Genomic DNA, 17110 nt, shown 5'->3' on the forward strand with positions numbered 1-17110 from the left:
GGCCCCTGACGTATCAGCGCGCGTGTGCTGCTCAGTTTCCAAGGCGCCGGGGAGAAGCTTCTCCGTACACTTGACCGGCGTGCACGTCCTCCGTGAGATATTGCGGGGGCTTTTCAATCAGCTGTTAATTAGGACGTGCGAGGGCTCGTTTCCCAGGTGTATGAGCGTTTGAAGAGTTATGAATGAACAAGAGCTTCAATCAAACCCCACGCTTGCACGCCCACGCACGCCGGAGGAAAACACAGCAGCAGCAGCGTGCGTGCGCGCGTCATGTCAGCTTTCATAAGGCTTGTAGTAGGTGAGTGCGTGCGTAGGCTGTTCCACCAAGTGCGCAAGAGTGACGCAGACTGACGTCACTGGCCGATCACGTCACAAGACCGAGATAGGGAGGGGGAGTAGGAACAACAGCCGGAAGTCCATATAAGGAGATAGCAGCGCGCCTACCAAACCGGAAGAGGAAAAGTGACGAAAGTGAGCGCCAAAAGAACATGAGTTGTATCTCACGCGCAACATGACGTGCCACGTTGGCTCTATCAATGGCGGGAAAGCTTTTGAGTGGACGGGATCCTGATACTGTGAGTCACGCTGCAACAAACGCGCCGCACTCACCTCTGCCCGCATCATCATCATCATCATCACCGAGATGAACTCACCTCCGTCACTTTCTCGCTTGGCCATGAAGAACAAACATCTTCATGCTGCCTGGCAAGTGTCCGTGCACGCGCACGCTCCCTCATCGCTCATCTTTCTCTTCTCCATCTTCTTCTTCTAGTCTTCTCTCCGTGGCCGCAGCTTCCCTCACAGAGCGGGCTCTCCCATCCTCCGTGGGCTTTTTATAGAGATGCCCTAGTAACTAGTAGCGGCTGGGAAGGGAGGGGGAGTGGGAGGAGGAAGGTGAGGCGTGGAGGGGGGCATCTCATTCAAAGATTCACCTACACATGTTCGTGCGTGTCCACGTCACTGAGAGCAGTGTGCAGTTATTTATAAAGGGGGGAGGGGCCTCGGTGGGGGCTCAGTTACTTTAAACAAGCGCGTGGAAAATGACACGCTTGTGAGCGTTATACGCAGATCGCGTGCAGGAGAGATCGCGATGATTGGTATTTATTTGACTGCCTATTATGCTATGTTTCGGCTACACTCTGTTTAATCCTCAACCATTATTGTGTCGGTCCAGCTCCGCACGTGCTCGGGGGTCTGGGTGGATCATGACTGGTTACTGCAGTGAGAACGACCCCTCCCCCGGCCCCCCCTTTCGCTGAGATCAGTAACAGACATCCATCCCGGCAGCAGAGCAGCACCTCGGGGAGATTTAGAGGGAGATCCTCGTGCGTAAAGAAGTGTGTCAGATGTGTGTGCGTGCGCGCGCGAGGGGCTTGTGCTCGTTGCAGTGCGCGCGCTTCAACTCGCCACAAAGCTTCCTTCGCATTGACTAATGCTGTGTTTAAAAAAAAAAACTATATGAACTTAATCCTCATCGTCACGACACACTTGATCGCTTTTCACTTTCATTCGTCTGAAGGTCAAACACTGAAATGTTCATCAAAGATTATAATGCTCACTTTTTTAACACCATATGACATTTTTGGGGTGGCCAAGGTGAGACCATTACTCACATACCTGAAATGTCTAGATGGTCAGTTGGGTGGTCGGAGAGCGACCAGGGATGGCCACGGCCCCCCACTGGCTGCCCGGTAACTCCGCCACTGCTCTCATGATGCTAAACAAGGTAAACAAGGGGTGGCAATAAGTTGATACCTGAAATGTCTTTATCAAACTACGGCCCGGGTCCACAAGTATTTCAACTTTTAACATAAACTAGCAACATGACTTGCAAGTCGGATGTCTTATTTATAACAACAACAAAACTGTAAAATGAAAGGACATAGTTTGATGTGGTAGGCTGCACGAGTGGTTAATGCGCAGACCTCACAGCTAGGAGACCCAAGTTCAATCCCACCCTCGGCCATCTTTGTGTGAAGTTTGCATGTTTTCTCCGGGTACTCCGGTTTCCTCCCACATTCCAAAAGTTAATTGGCGACTCCAAGTTGTCCATAGGTATGAATGTGAGTGTGAATGGTTGTTTGTCTATATGTGCCCTGTGATTGGCTGCATGGCGACCAGTCCAGGGTGTACCCCGCATCTCGCCCGAAGTCAGCTGGGATAGACTCCAGCACCCCCGCGACCCTTGTGAGGATAAGCGGTAGAAAATGAATGAATGAATGAATGAATGAATGAATGAATGAATGAATGAGTTTAATGTGGTCTGATGTTTAAACCCTGACATGAGAACATACAGCTGATAAAATGAGACAAATGAAATTATAAGCTTAAAATCGTGTGTGTGTGTGTTAAATATATGTTCTGGCCCCTCTGACAATTTTGTTAACTCAATAGTTTTTGTTAACTCAATCCCTCAAGATGGTCAATGTGAGTGACCAGGAGTAGCTCCATCACTGCTCTCATGTGGCTAAACAAGGTAAACACAATTAATAAGTGCACAATATTATGTTTATTAAGTCACGATGGTTGTATTGGACTACGTGAGATGGTGTACGTCAAGAAGTGCACTTTGGGTTGTGTGCGCACATAAACGTGTCCGTCTGTTTTGGTTCTATGATGAGCTGTGACGCATGAGGAAGATGTTCTGACCTGCTTCTGTCTTCCTTCCCCTTAGCCTCCAATGGGATGTACATCTTCTCTCTTTACTAAATAAGACTCTATGTGCCGCCCACACACCCCCTCACACCTTTTAGTGTGGGTGCATGCACGTGATGTCATATGAATCAAGACTGTAATAGGAGGGTTTCACTTTCACTGCTGCCCCAAAAGTACACAAACGCGCGCGTGTCTCTTTTAGTCGTCAACAATTTGTGATTGTTGACCTTTGACTTCCTGCTTTGACAGGAAGTGACCTTATTGTGTTCAAAACCTCTCGTGTGCTCCTCATCTGTATTCCCAACATTGAAGAGAGAAGAAAGAAATGATTCCACTTGTGATTTCCCTCCTATACTCCCTTCTTCTTCTTGTGACGCCCACCTCCCCTTTTTCCTGTTCTGACTCATACTAAAATCCCTGTGAGACACCCCCCATACACACACACTTACACACACACTCTCATTTGTGTTTTCTCTGCCTTTGATTGCCAGGCTTGGTCCAATGCAGCCACACACAACTAACAATGGAAGACAGGCGAGAGGGATGGAGGAGGAGGAGGTGGAGGACCCGGATAAAATGGAGGAATGAAGATGAGGAGACGGACAGCTGTATAAAGACAGGAAAAGAAGGAAAGACTGTAGGGTTAAAGATGGTGAGTTGTATCACAGGATGGAGGGAGAAGGGGATCACATGAGGGAAGGAGGAGATGGAGGAGGAAAAGGTTGGAACTGAGAGGTATAGAGAAAGGAAAGGGAGGATGGACAAGGAGGCATGCAGAATAAAGATGGGAAGATGAGGTGGAAGAAAAGGAGATGGAGGGATGTGAAAGAAGTGAAGAAGGAAGGATGAACATGGAGGCACAGAGGAGAGAATGAGAGGATAGAGGAGGAAGAGAAGGAGAAAATGGGAAGGGTCATAAGGAAGAGAAGTGGAGGAGGAAGAATTCATTTATGAAGGAGAAAGAGAGTTGAACAAGGAGGAGTAGAGGAGTAGAGGAGAAGCCACGGAGGAAACCAGTCTAAACGTTCCTTAAAGAGTTGTGTGTCAAAGACGAGGAGTGTGTGTCAGGAGGAGGAGGAGGAGGAGGCAGGCGGGTGTTTGCCGGTGAATCCCTCTCCGCCCCCGCGTCGTTCTCTCCTTGCTGTGTCCCTTGCTCGTCTCGCCCCCACACAGTGAGGGAGGAGGCATCAAACCCACGCACTCACGCAGCCAGGCCTACACACACACACACACACACACACACGACTTGCACAAGTAGGAGGCGTGCACGTCATAAAGTGACCACATTTCCCATGATGCTAATTCTCTCTCTCTCTCTCACACACACACAATTTTTTGCAAAGTCATCCAACTGTGACTCATACACACACACACACACATGTTCACTCCAATCATATGCTGCACCATGTGTACATGTTGGCCAGGTCGTGTGAAGTCACATGATCTCACACACACTCGTCCACTTTGAGCGGGATCAGCAAACATGTCAGCTCATTCCACGTCTCTTCATGAAGATGTCTTTTAACTTGTTGCTACGTTTTCCAACACCAATCATTCCACCAAGTCTGAACCTTCTATTCTCACATTTTGTCTTTGGACTGCATTCAGTGAAAAGTGAAAAAAATGTATGATTCGGACACACTGTGATTTAAATTTCAACTGTCACTCTTATAGTAAATGTTGATCCAAAAGCGGAGGAGAACATCATCATCACACTAGCAGGAGGGCTTGGAGGAGGAGAGGGAGGAAGCCATGTAACCTCCAAGTAGAATATTGCTGACTTTGAATGCAGCATCACAACGAGCGTGTCAGAGTGAGACCTCTTCACCCGTTGGACACACTTGTATATGTGTCATTCTCTGACAGGAAGTAATAAGGTGTTCTCACACTGAGAAGGAAACGGATAAATAAGCCAGTCGTCATTTCAGGTAAGTGTACAAAGACAGTAATCAACCTGAGACAGCACACTCGAGTGCAAAATTTGCACACTCGAGAACTAAGTGTACAGTATACATAGTATAGTCTACTTACTGAAGTGTTAAGTACAGGAGTGCATGAATGGCAGCAACCATAGTAGTAATCTAGATCAGTGGCTCCCACTGTGGGGTACGTGAACTAGAAAACTGCTGTCAGTGCTGCTCAAGCATTTTCTAAAATGGTACATTCAGGTACATCATGTAACTCCTGGGACACAAGTTGCCACTGCATTCAAGGACACAAACACACACACACACACACACACATGCAGCCCAAAGTAGGTGATATTTACAAAAACAAGCACCTGTTGCTCATACAACAATAACAATGTTACAAAAGGTGCTAATGTTAAACAACGCTAAGACTCTAATACTTCTGGTTTGATCTACCCTCAATCCCTCTTCTCGATTTTTATATCTTAACCCAACCGGTCAAGACCAAGGGCTGCCCCCACAGCATAGGTTCTGTTCAAGGAGTTTTTCCTTGCCTCTGTCACCAAGTGCTTGCTCATTGCTTCTCGGTTTTTATCTATGAATGTGACCTTCATGTGCAAAGTGCCATGGCATAACTGGCGCTATATAAATGAATTGAATAAACAGCTGGAAGGTGCCCGGTTCGATACATTTTGGTCATCTACCAACAGACATCTCAGTAGATTGTGTACCTAATGACATGGTTAAATGCCCCACGAGTGTTGTTTCTTTTTAATTTACTGTCGTGATAAACTGTGGTCTCAACTTGTTCAAAGTTTGTGTAGAAACTTGACTCACAGCTCGTTCCTCCCATTATGCTCTGCTTTGCTGAATTATACATTAAAACACAAACACCCTCAACAACGTAGTGCCAGCACATGTGCGTCACACCAGCCACTGTCTCTCATACACACGACTTGTGTTCTATCCCTTCATGTCTTCTACCGGGTACCTCACAAATGTCATAAAGCTGCATTGACATCACATCATCCCACTGCCACATTGGCTGACTGCCTGCTAGCTCGCTGCTCCAGTCACGTCACGTTCTCCCCCCTCGTCACGTCCCAGTGTGAGGGAGTGAGGTGAGGCTGTGTTGGGAGATAGCCAGAAACGGAGAGGCGTGATAGGGCTGGTGAAACCCCTCCTGCTGGTGTTAGAGATTCACCTGCAAAAAGTCCCAACTTCCCCCCGCTTCTCTCATCTGTATTCACAACCTCTCCTGCTGCCTCCTCACCTCCCTCCTTCCCTCCCCGACTCTGTCCTTGTGTGTCTCTTCTCATCCTGCATTGCTCCACCTGCAATGTGCTGCAGCACTGATACACACACACACAGAAGGGGGGAGACACACACCCACCACTTCCGGCGTCCCCCCCCCCACACACACACACACGCACACACCTCCCATACACTGCAGACACAAAACATCTACATCGCAGTGTGCCAGGAGACAAACACTAATGTTCAAACTACTGCAGCAGCACCATAGAGGGGCCATCATAAATTAAATTCGCTGTCATCATCAACACTTGACCTCTTAGATGTGCCTCACACAGGCAATCAAATATTAGAATGGTAAAAGTACATTAACGTGACTAAAGAAACTATTTTGTAGGCCAACATGAAGTGGAAATGACTAACTGTAGGAAGTCATCACACTGGGAATCGTCCTGATTATTATGCCAAAGAAGGAAGCCAAACACTGCAGATGAATAATTCAGCGACGTGATAAAGGAGCAAGTATAGAAGAAGAAGCTTTGGAGGGAAAAGTCATGTGTGGGAGATATGTGGAAAGAGCGGCTGGCCCTTTAATTTGCTGTTGCTAGGCAAATGAAGATGTTTTCTGGAATGTGTATGAACTCTCCCATGTCTTCCACTTCATGGACATGTGCCTGTGAGCATTCCCCTTCATCCAGGCCATTGTATTCGTAGGGCTTTCATGGGCATAAATACACTGACTTGCAGGAGAGAGAACGCACATACCCCCTGCATACATCATCTGCACTTCACAGTGAAGACATGGAAAGTGTTGTAAAAATGAGTTGCACGGTAGAACGCATTGGAGTACATTTCCATATCCGGGCCAATCCTAACAGTTCCCTTGCAAGGACATTTGAGCTAATATAGGAGATCAATTCTGACATCTAGTGGCTCGTAAATTGAACTGAACTACGCTACATGATGACGTCCGTCTGTATACTTAATAATAAAATTAATTCAACCCCATCGCGTTCACAAAACGAGCCTGTTAAAGTTGTGCATACTTGTGCTTGACAATGAAGGCAGAATGGTACGTCCTAGCTGGGCTGACGTCACCAGCTGACATGTTTGACCCAGCGCGGCCACCGTCCTTGTTATGTTTGTTGTAGTCCAAAGATGGCCGACCAACTGGACAGGGTGAGAATCTCAGCCGCGGAACTTCGAGCTGCAGCGTCTAACAATCCACTAGACTCTGGTGACTCTCGCAAAGGTGAGAGGATGTGGTTAAGATAGGAAACCGATCGAGATAAACTTTACAACTTATATTTATTTGTAGCTATTTAGCTTCACGGTGATGCTAATTTATGTTAGCTAGCTAGCTCTCTGGTCCCTCGCGGTCCCTTTTAAACGTCGGTCACGATCACCACGCCAACATTTTGCTACGACAACGAACATAAATTAGCTAACTTTATTATCGCAGCCGGTATTCTATCAGTCCTTAATGTTTAAAGTTTACATAAAACCACCAAAGTAAATGTGTAGGTCAACTGCTTCAGAGGGAGACAAAAGGGAAGTTTGGAGACTCCATTAAAGCAACCTTCTATGGACAAATACGGAACAAAGCTAAACTTAATGCTGACCTCGTACAAGGAGAGTTTGATTTGAATACTTGGATGACGTCATACAGTCACATCAATAGACGTCAATAATGATTCTCGTGACTTTTAAGACTACACATTTCAGTCGTCTTTCTTTAACTACGCATGTATTTATTCGAGCAGAGGACTGTCACATGAGCAAGAAGCCTTGGCGGCGCCCTGACTTGCAGCGATATCAGCGAGTACCTGGACAGGGGTGCCATCGCCATGACAGTGAGGAAGCAGAAATTGGTCCAAGTGAGGAGTGTCGACCCCAGACGTCTGATTCACAAGACCCACCAGTGAAGCCAAAGAACACTAAAAAGAGCCTCCCTACTTCATGGAGACGGGAGTGTACCGATGCAGGAATGAGTGCATGTGAAAGCACAATGAGAAGTGACAGCAGTAATGGTGAGAACTGCAAAGGAGCCACCCACTTCCAGGTTAAAACAGAGGCCCCCCAGGACAGCGACTTGACTGAAAATGACAGAGAAGGTCAGGAACCTGCAGGAGCGGCTAAGCCAAAGAAAGCTCGCAAGCCTGACCGGGAATTTTACCAACCTGGAAGTCGCAGAAATGTGCATGGAAAAGACTGTGGAGTAGCACGAGAGCAGGATAAGCCTCCCCCTGGGAAACAGGATCCCAAAGACAAACCAGGACCCCAGCGTAGTACAGAGGAACGGGAGGAGAAGCGTAAAACATCTTTCCCCAAACAGGTAGGGAATGAAAAAGAAGTCAAAGGTTCAGGGGACAATGTCAGGTTGCCTAAACCCAATGAGAGAAGCAAAGATGTGGAAAAAGCTCCCTCTGATGCTCTAGTGGAGAGACTTGCTAGCAAAGTGGACAAACTCAGCGTTAAAGGAAAAGCTAAACTGTCCCGAGAAGGCCAAGGTGACTGTGAAGCAGGTGGCAGGAGAGGGAATACAGCTGAGAAGGAAAGAAGAGAGCAGGGGGGCATAACCAAAGAAGAAGAGGAGGGAGAGAAGAAGCGGGAGAAGGGAAACCGCAGGAGGAGAGGAGGTGACAAGGAGAAGAATAAAGAGTCGGGAAGAGGAGATGATGGCGGTGCTCGCACGGAGAGGGGAAAAGAGCACGAGAGAACCGAATCCGACAGGGCTAATAAGTCAGGAAAGGATGCAGACGTGTTCCAAAACAAAGGAAGAGAGAACCACAGAAGAAGAGGTGACAACAACAACAGCAGCAGCAGGTTCAGAGAGCAGCCTGACAAGGACACTGGAGCACAAAAAGATGTGGAGAAGAAAGAAAATAAATCAAACGTCACCACTTTGACCTCTAAGCGTTATTCCAAATCAGATATCAGACGCCCTCGCAATCGCACTTACAGCAGCAGCTCAGCCAGCAGCGTCACCAGCCTGGATGCTTCTGCCCTGGCATTGAGCGTGGACAGAACCAAGCGCCCTTACTCACAATCCAAGCCCAACAACAGAGGGACAACTAGTGAGGAGGGACGCAGATCCCATTTAAAGAGTTGGACAACCAACGGGGACTCGTCCACGGACTCGAGGGAAGGAAGTGAGACGAGCGACACAGTGGACGACAAGAGCAGGACATACAGGAAAGACGGCCAGAGTGCTGAAGGCAGGAGAGAAGAGCGAAACAGGCCTAAGGGGAACAAAGGCAGAGGGCGAGGAGCCATGAGAGTGTCCTTGGAAAAACAAGCTGGTTCCTCATTGCATGGTGGGGAACGTCCTAAACAAGTCTCTGCTCCTCGGGGTCGAGGTGGTGGCATACTGGTTCTGCCGTCCCGCACGGACATCTCCAATACACCTGAGGTTGGTCAAAGGCTACTTTTTGGTGGGAGTAGGGGAGGACCTGCATCAAGGGGTCGCGGGGGCCGTGGAGGAGGAGCAAGGCGACTCTGGGACCCAAACAATCCTGATCAGAAACCTGCACTCACTCCCAGTCAGTCCTCCCAGCATCAGTCCCTCCAGCACCCAGTCTACCTCCAGACTGGGACTGGATATGGACAACTTCACTTTCTGGACACAGATGACGAAGTCTCGGGAAGTCCTCCGGTCCACCAGCGGGACAACTTACGCTCCCAGCAGCAAGCCGCCATGGCTTACTACAAGTTTCAGAACTCAGACAACCCCTATTGCTATCCTGTGCCTGCCAGCAACCCTGCTAATCCGATCGCGGGGCAGCGCTACCCCTACCCCTACATGGCCCCCTACCAGATGGCCAATGGGGTTTACCCAGGTCAGTTCTGTGCCACTTACAGAAGTTACTCCCAGCCAGGAAGTGCTTTGACATTGGAAGAGGCAGAGCAACAAGCTAGAGGCGAGCTTGGCCGGCTGCTGAGGGCTGCAGATTCCCAGGAGCTCCAGCTCAGTAACCTTCTGTCCCGGGACAGACTCAGTGCTGACGGACTGGAGCGCATGGCCCAGCTCAGGTGAGGAATGAAAAATGTAAATGAAGGTACGTGTGCCTGCCTTGTTTTATTCCTCCTGTAATGTTCTTCACTTCCAGAGTGGATCTGCTGGGACTGTACGAGCGTGTGGTTCTGACAGACATCGAACTTGCAGAATCTCAGAATGTGGACCAGGCTCTGTGGAAGAATGTTTTCTACCAAGTCATTGAACACTTTCGTCAGCTCCTCAAAGATCCCGCCTCTGACAACACGCTACACATCAGGAACATGCTGCTCACGCTGCTTGATGAGGTGGAGCAAAATAAACATCAGCATGTCACTCAAGTATCTTCAAGGAATGTTGCCACATTTGTCATGCCACTCTGTTTTCCAGGGAGCACAGTTCTTTGACACTCTATTGCAGAAGCTTCAGACGGTCTACCAGTTCAAACTGGATGACTACATGGACGGCATTGCCATCAGGGCACGGCCCCTACGCAAATCTGTGGGTTTGGGAACACAATTTTATTTCAGGTGCTTGTTCTACAAACAAAATCCTAACGTCTCTGTGTTGTCTTGCAGGTAAAGTATGCACTCATCAGTGCTCAGAGATGTATGATCTGCCAAGGAGACATCGCTCGTTACAGAGAACAAGCCAGTGACTCTGCCAACTATGGAAAAGCACGCAGGTACCTGCAGAGGAGTAATCACATTAGTTTGTGTGCCCACACCTCAAGCTGGAAACTTTGGGAAAACACTGTATTAGCATTCATTCATTCATTTTCTACCACTTATCCTCATGAGGGTCGCCTAACAGTTTATATGATTTTTTCTTAGTTGGTACCTGAAAGCCCAGCAGATCGCCCCCAAAAACGGCCGGCCATACAACCAGCTGGCCCTGCTGGCAGTCTACACTGTGAGTGGTGAAATGTGGAGTTGGTATAGAAACATCTCGTGAACCTGAGAGTGATGATCGGCTAACTGTATTTGACAGAAGCGGAAGTTAGACGCAGTGTATTACTACATGCGCAGCCTGGCGGCATCCAACCCCATCCTGACGGCCAAGGAAAGCCTCATGAGCCTCTTTGAGGAAGCAAAGCGCAAGACAGAGCAGCTGGAGCGTCGGAGGAGGCAGGAGGAGCAAGGAGGAGGCTCTAGAGGTCCTGCAGTGAGAGGGAGAGCGAGAGGAGAGGACGGAGCACGTTCTGAGATTTGGGTTCGCCCAAGCGGACACGGACCGAAGGCGTCTTCCCAGAGAGGAGGAAGTGAGTCCAGTAGGGATTCAGAGCAGGACGGAGAGCTCAGCAGCCTCAGCGCCAGTGATGTAAGAACCATCTCTTATGTTTTCCTGTCTTTGTAGCAATTCACTGTGATGCGCCTAAATAGGAACCTCTCCTCCATGGCATGTTTGAACTACTTGAAAGACCTTCATCCTTTCAAAACATCAGCATTTAAACGTGACAACACCTTGAAATCCTCTGTGTTGCTTAATGCATGGTGAAGGCAGCCTGATACAATAATGAGAAACTCTAATAAAATAAATTAAGTAGGATTCCATGCGTACCTCAGTTTAAGGTCCCGGTTTGGTTGATTTGGGGTACAGTACTGGCTTTCTTAGATTTTGTTCCACCCTATTGCAAAAAAATATATAATATACTATTTGAATTAAACTTAATCTTTGTTTGCCTGCTTCATTCACACCAGTTGGACTCCCTCAAGAATTGTTTCTTGGCCTCTGATTTGGAGGTGCTTAGTCTTAGTCTCATCCCAGAAGCTTCACGCTCAAACCGTCCCAAGAAATGCTGAATGTCACATCCCGAAGATGCCATCAGAACCACACCTTCCGCAAGTAGCAGAAACGAGATCCCAAGGCCCCGAACCTGACTCCCTCGCCGCCTTGGCTGGGCCTAGAAATTCTGGCCCTGAAAATTATGAATAGAATTGGTGACAAAGGGCAGCCTTGGCGAAGGCCAACGATAGGAAACCTTTTTCAGCTTGACAGCAGCCCTCAGCACAACATCTCTGGTGTCCACCATCGGGTTCGGAGCCTGCCGCCATGACTGGCAAAAACTACTTCATGGTCGCAGGTCTAATCGGCTGCCTCAGCAATGGAGGTACGGAATATGGACCATTCGGACTCAATATCACCGTCCATCCCTCTAATGGACTCCAAGAAGACTGAGTACTCTGACCTGCCGATTAGCGCATACACACAAATGACGGTCAGGACCCTTTCCCCAAGGCGAAAGTGTAGGAAAATGACCCTTTTGTTCCCCCTGGGGTGACTCCAACTCACAGGCACCAAGCTACCTCCCTCTCCCCTGCAGCAATTCCAGAGTGGAACAAGGCCCAGCCCCTCTCGAGGGGTTTGGTCCCAGAACTCAAACTGTGGGTCGAGGTGAGTCCGACTACATCTAGTCGGAACCAGATTTGGTTGCCAAAGACCAGGTCTTATCAACAGAAGACAGTTTTCAAGCTCTGGCTTCTCCCTGGCATTATCGCTATCCACTGTCCCCAATAGCCATTTTTTTACCAAATAGACGTGTGATGCGAGGCACAGTTCCTGTCCTCCATGAAATGTGTACCTTGTGGGTAATGGGTATGCCTTTTGTACTGAACCCAGAGTTCCTGATTATGATCTGATTATGAATACACGTACCATTACACTCCGACCTTCTTTTTCTTCAGCTCAACAAGAGATTCATTCTCAGCTTCCTGCACGCACACGGAAAGCTCTTCACCAAAGTGGGGTGAGTTAAAAAGAACATTTAAACACTTGATGTAATCTGATGAACATACCACATGTCCTCCTTGCACAGCATGGAGTCCTTCCCCAGGGTGGCCAGGAGGGTGCTGCAGGAGTTCACGGCACTGCTCCAACACGGCCCCTCCCTGCTGGGCAGCACACACATGCTGCAGATCATCACTATCAACATGTTCACCATACACAACGCACTCAGTAGAGGTTAGCACACATGCACACATGGCGCTCAACATGTTCTGTTCAAATGAACATGATGTATCCATCCTTCAGGGGAAGAAGGAGAAACCCGCTCGCTCCTTCAGGAGCAGAGCACTGCACTGGGCCTTGCCATGTTTGCACTGATGGTACAACGCTGCACGGAGCTGCTGCGAGAGATTCCCTCAGGTACTCTATTATTATTACACCTGTTGCTTTCTTACTACAGACCTTCTACAAGGTTTGGTGGGTGTCTTTTAGCCACCACGGTCATTTTGCAAGAAGAGCAAGAGGAAAAAGGGGACGAGCTGGAGGGTCTGGTGAGGGTCTCTGATTTCTCACCGGACCTTCGAGAACTCCTGCCCAGCATCAAGGTGTGGTCTGACTGGATGCTGGGCCACCCGGACCAGTGGAACCCACCACCCTGTGGTGTAGAGTAAGTTCGACTCACCGTTCCTCCTGATGCCTTCCCTCCATCCCGACCTTCATTTCTGACCCCTCTTTCGTCCACGTTCAGCTCCAGTCCTGACGTGTGGCAGTGCTTGGCCAGCCTGTGTAATGTGTTGGCCCGTGTGGACCACGGCGAGGTGCCACTCTACAAGGTGGACACAGATGAAGTTGAGGGAGACGAGGAGCTGACTGTGCTGCAGTTGAAGGAGGACAGGCTGCTGGCTGGCTTTGTCCCCCTGTTGGCGGCGCCTCAGGAGCCGTGCTACATCGACCAGCACACTGACACGGTACAACTCAGGAATACGATTGTAACCATACGTTCACGTCCTGTAAATTTCACATTCTGTTTCCCCTCAGGCCATAGCATCAGACTGTAAGAGAGTGACAGTGCTTAAATACTTCCTGGAGGCTTTGTGTGGACAGGAAGAGCCTCTGCTGGCCTTCAAAGGAGGCAAATACATCTCCATAGCTCCTCCTCCATCCAACGCCTCTGTGGACATGAAGACCAGACAGGACTCTCTGTCAGAGAAAGAGGTGACCGTCTTCTGCTGTCTGGTGTTTTCATGCTACTATAGTCCACATTAAAACTAGTTAGACACACAAAGAATCAACAAAATAATAATGAGCTCCTTTTGAGCGACAGGCCGACGACGTCATCGTGGAGGCAGAGTCGTCTTTGTCTGCGTCAGAAGGTGAGGAAGATGAAGAGGAGGCAGGAGACAGTGAGAGTGACATCAAGCAGCTGAAGGCTCGACGCCATGCCCTTGCCAACAAACTGGCGCAGGAGCAAAAGCGCCGGGATAAAATACAGGTGACATAAGTAAAACCAACCTGCTTAACTGCATTTCTTCATTTGATGTGGTTGCATCTCCTGTGTGTGTTGTAGGCGGTGCTGCAGACGAGTGGACAGCTGCAGTTGGAGGTCAGACCTCTCTTTTTGGTGCCAGATACCAACGGCTTCATCGATCATTTGGCTGCACTCAAGAAACTCCTCCAGTGTGGAACGTACATCATAGTGGTGCCACTCATTGGTAAGAGTACTGTATTCAGTCAAATCGGTGCTTCACAAACGCCCCCACTGGACACACTGTTAACATGTACACTGATGGATGCTCTTCCAGTGATCACAGAGCTGGATGGTCTGGCTAAAGGACAGGACACTTTTGGTGGAGGACTGGGACATGGCGCGGGCTATCGTGGCAATTCCAACGTCAGCGCAGCTCACATGCGTGCCGTGCAGGAGAAGGCGCATTTGGCGGTGGCATTCTTGGAGCATGGCTTTGAAACACGGGAGCCGCGTCTCAGAGCGCTCACCAGCAGAGGGAACCAGCTGGAGTCCATCGCCTTCCGTAGTGAAGACACTTCAGGCCAGCAGGTGAGAGCTTTTCACATGGCTTCCTCTTATTTTTCTTTATCATTTTCACAATTTTTAGCGTACAATATGGTGCGCTTATTGTCATTTAATTTAAGTTTTTAAAGGGAATATTGAATTTCAGCTACAGCTGTATTTTTATGGATTTTGTGGTTCCTGCAAAAACCGCTGTGGTTGGTCACACTAGCGAGTTCTAAAAAGGAGTTCCTGTTTGTGCCGCTAGCTAACCGTATAGGAGTTGATAATAAATGGCCATTTGTCAGCCACATGTGTTGGATTCCAAATCGGATTCAGAAGTAAAGACTGGACAGTCTGAAATTTCTCAAGAAATGAGGTTACTTTAAGACGTCTCTCAATGGTAAGTAGCTTTAGCATTTTAGCGTTTGTGGTGGGGAAACGGTTATTAGCAACCCCGCTCCCTGTATGCTCCATGACTTACACAATATAAACACAGTTAGAACACTGATAAATTGTTACTTGGTCCACATGACCACATAACATTGGAAAGGAGCCAGGCTTCAGCAGCAGTTTGTTGGCTAGTCCAGCTCCATGCTGGCCAATGTTCATAAAATAGTTTATTTACTGCGCCTTTTCAAACCAGGATTTTGAGCCATCCCAAACTTCTTTTAGGCCTGACTTCCAAATACGCAAACCTCATTATCTGAAACTTTGGTGTCTTTTAACACAAGAATACAACATTCTAACTACATTTATAGGTAAGAAAAGTGGACAAAGTATAATAGGTCCCCTTTAACCTTATTCAGGCTGGTTTAGGCAGTGGTACTTTGGTCTACAGTAGATCATGCTCATCCAGACTCGCTAAAAGTGTTTCTTGTCACCAGGGCAACAATGATGATGTCATCTTGTCCTGCTGTCTCCATTACTGCAAAGACAAGGCCAAGGACTTCATGCCTGACCAGAGAAGTACATAACATGTGCTGACTTTTGTTTGCTGTATGTGTGCTCCACTTACAACCCGCTGTTTGCCCCCTCCCTGTAAACCACAGATGGTACAGTGAGGCTCCAGAGGGAGGTGGTTCTTCTCACAGACGACCGCAACCTACGCGTCAAAGCTTTGACCCGCAACGTTCCTGTCAGGGACATCCCCGCTTTCCTCAGCTGGGCCAAAGTGGGCTGAACCATGCTGGACTGCTGGATCCCAGTGGAACAACTGCAACTGCTAAAGCCCGCTTGCCACTCGACCAGGAGAGGGGAGACGCTTCAGCGGAGGATAGAAAAAGAGGGCACAGAAAATGATGAGAACAGCAGCAAATTAGTGAGAGAGCATGCTTGTTCCCTCCCTCTTCCTCATGATGAAGAGAGAGTGTGTGTGTGTGCGTGCGTATGTGTGTGCGTGCTTTGCCCAGCAGGAGCCATGAGACTTGACAGTGAGGGCTGTGAGCAAGTGCGGAAAGAAGGCAGTGAAGGTGTGCTGATTTGACATGGAATGATGTGTGACTGTCCTCTGTGAGCTGTAGCGAGCCTGGGGAAGGGAGTTAATGCTCTTGTCAGCTCACGAGCGCCACCACTGGCACCTCCACACTTCTCATCGGCTTCCCATGAGATCACACCACAAGGTGGTACTGCCCTCGGTCCAGGCATGCCACCATGGCACCCGCCAGCAAAGTGGCAGCAGGTGTTTCCTGCTAACAAGAAGTGTGAAAAACCAGCTTGGTAACTTCACCGTCAGGTTTGGTAGTTGAACGCTTGAAAAAAAAAAGGAGCTTTTGTTTGTTATTTTAGGCCTGTCCAGCAAATGAACTGTTTTTCTGTTTACTTTGTGTCCACTAAAGCTAACGTTACATTCCAGGAATTACCCGTTTGTTACAATCAAACAAAATGAATCGTTTTCTTTCATAGTGACTTTGTTGGGAAATAACTTTTTATTGTGTGGTTTTGCATTCTTTTCATGCGCTCATCCTGCAAACCACACAGCTTGTGATGCTTTGGGGTCAAACAAACATTTGTACCTTGTTAAGTGTCATTCACTCATGTTGATTTAAAGGCCAACTGCATGTAGTTTTTTCTCTGCTTGCAGTTTCCACTAGTCGTCACATGTTCACAGCTTTAGCATGGCTTATATTTGTTTCTTTATTGTGTGCAACTGGTGTGTTTTTTTTGCTTGTAGTTCACTGCATCATGAGATGGTGCTATTGTGTTTTAGTGGCAGAGCAAATTAAACACAGTGAGCTCAAACTGACTTGGTGATGTCGTTAATATGTTGCGGCATTGTCACAGTGGAAAAGTTACCTTTTGCACAGATAATTAAAGCCACATTTATTTGATGCCATGAGAACACAAATGTAATGATAAATCTTTCAGCTTCGTTTTAAGGATGCACACATGATACTATATGGAACAAATATTGTAAATAACAAAAGATCAATAATTGGCATGTAACTTTTGTATACAAATAGAATTTTACAATGCAATACTAAACCAATATGTCAGCAAGTTTGTTTTATTTGCGTGTGCATAGTCAACTGGGTGCACTTTGCTAAAATGTCATTCTTATACAAG

The 17110-nt window shown here is 48.0% G+C and overlaps 1 protein-coding gene across 1 annotated transcript; it reads left to right on the forward strand.

The window, feature by feature from the left end:
• Positions 1 to 6921: 6921 nt before the first annotated feature.
• On the forward strand, positions 6922 to 16786 carry smg6 (SMG6 nonsense mediated mRNA decay factor). The gene is made up of 18 exons (XM_058088302.2): positions 6922 to 7071; positions 7583 to 9851; positions 9929 to 10121; positions 10204 to 10314; positions 10392 to 10498; positions 10647 to 10725; positions 10804 to 11133; positions 12498 to 12559; positions 12629 to 12774; positions 12844 to 12957; positions 13030 to 13204; positions 13286 to 13505; positions 13576 to 13752; positions 13862 to 14029; positions 14105 to 14249; positions 14340 to 14593; positions 15433 to 15514; positions 15598 to 16786. The coding sequence occupies exons 1-18, from the start codon at positions 6978 to 6980 to the stop codon at positions 15726 to 15728; spliced, it is 4857 nt and encodes a 1618-aa protein (XP_057944285.2). The 5' UTR covers positions 6922 to 6977; the 3' UTR covers positions 15729 to 16786.
• Positions 16787 to 17110: the final 324 nt, after the last annotated feature.

Source organism: Doryrhamphus excisus, linkage group LG21, assembly GCF_037039965.1.
Source record: "Doryrhamphus excisus strain RoL-2023G ecotype Guam linkage group LG21, RoL_Dexc_Guam_v1.1, whole genome shotgun sequence".
Lineage (NCBI taxonomy): Eukaryota > Metazoa > Chordata > Actinopteri > Syngnathiformes > Syngnathidae > Doryrhamphus > Doryrhamphus excisus.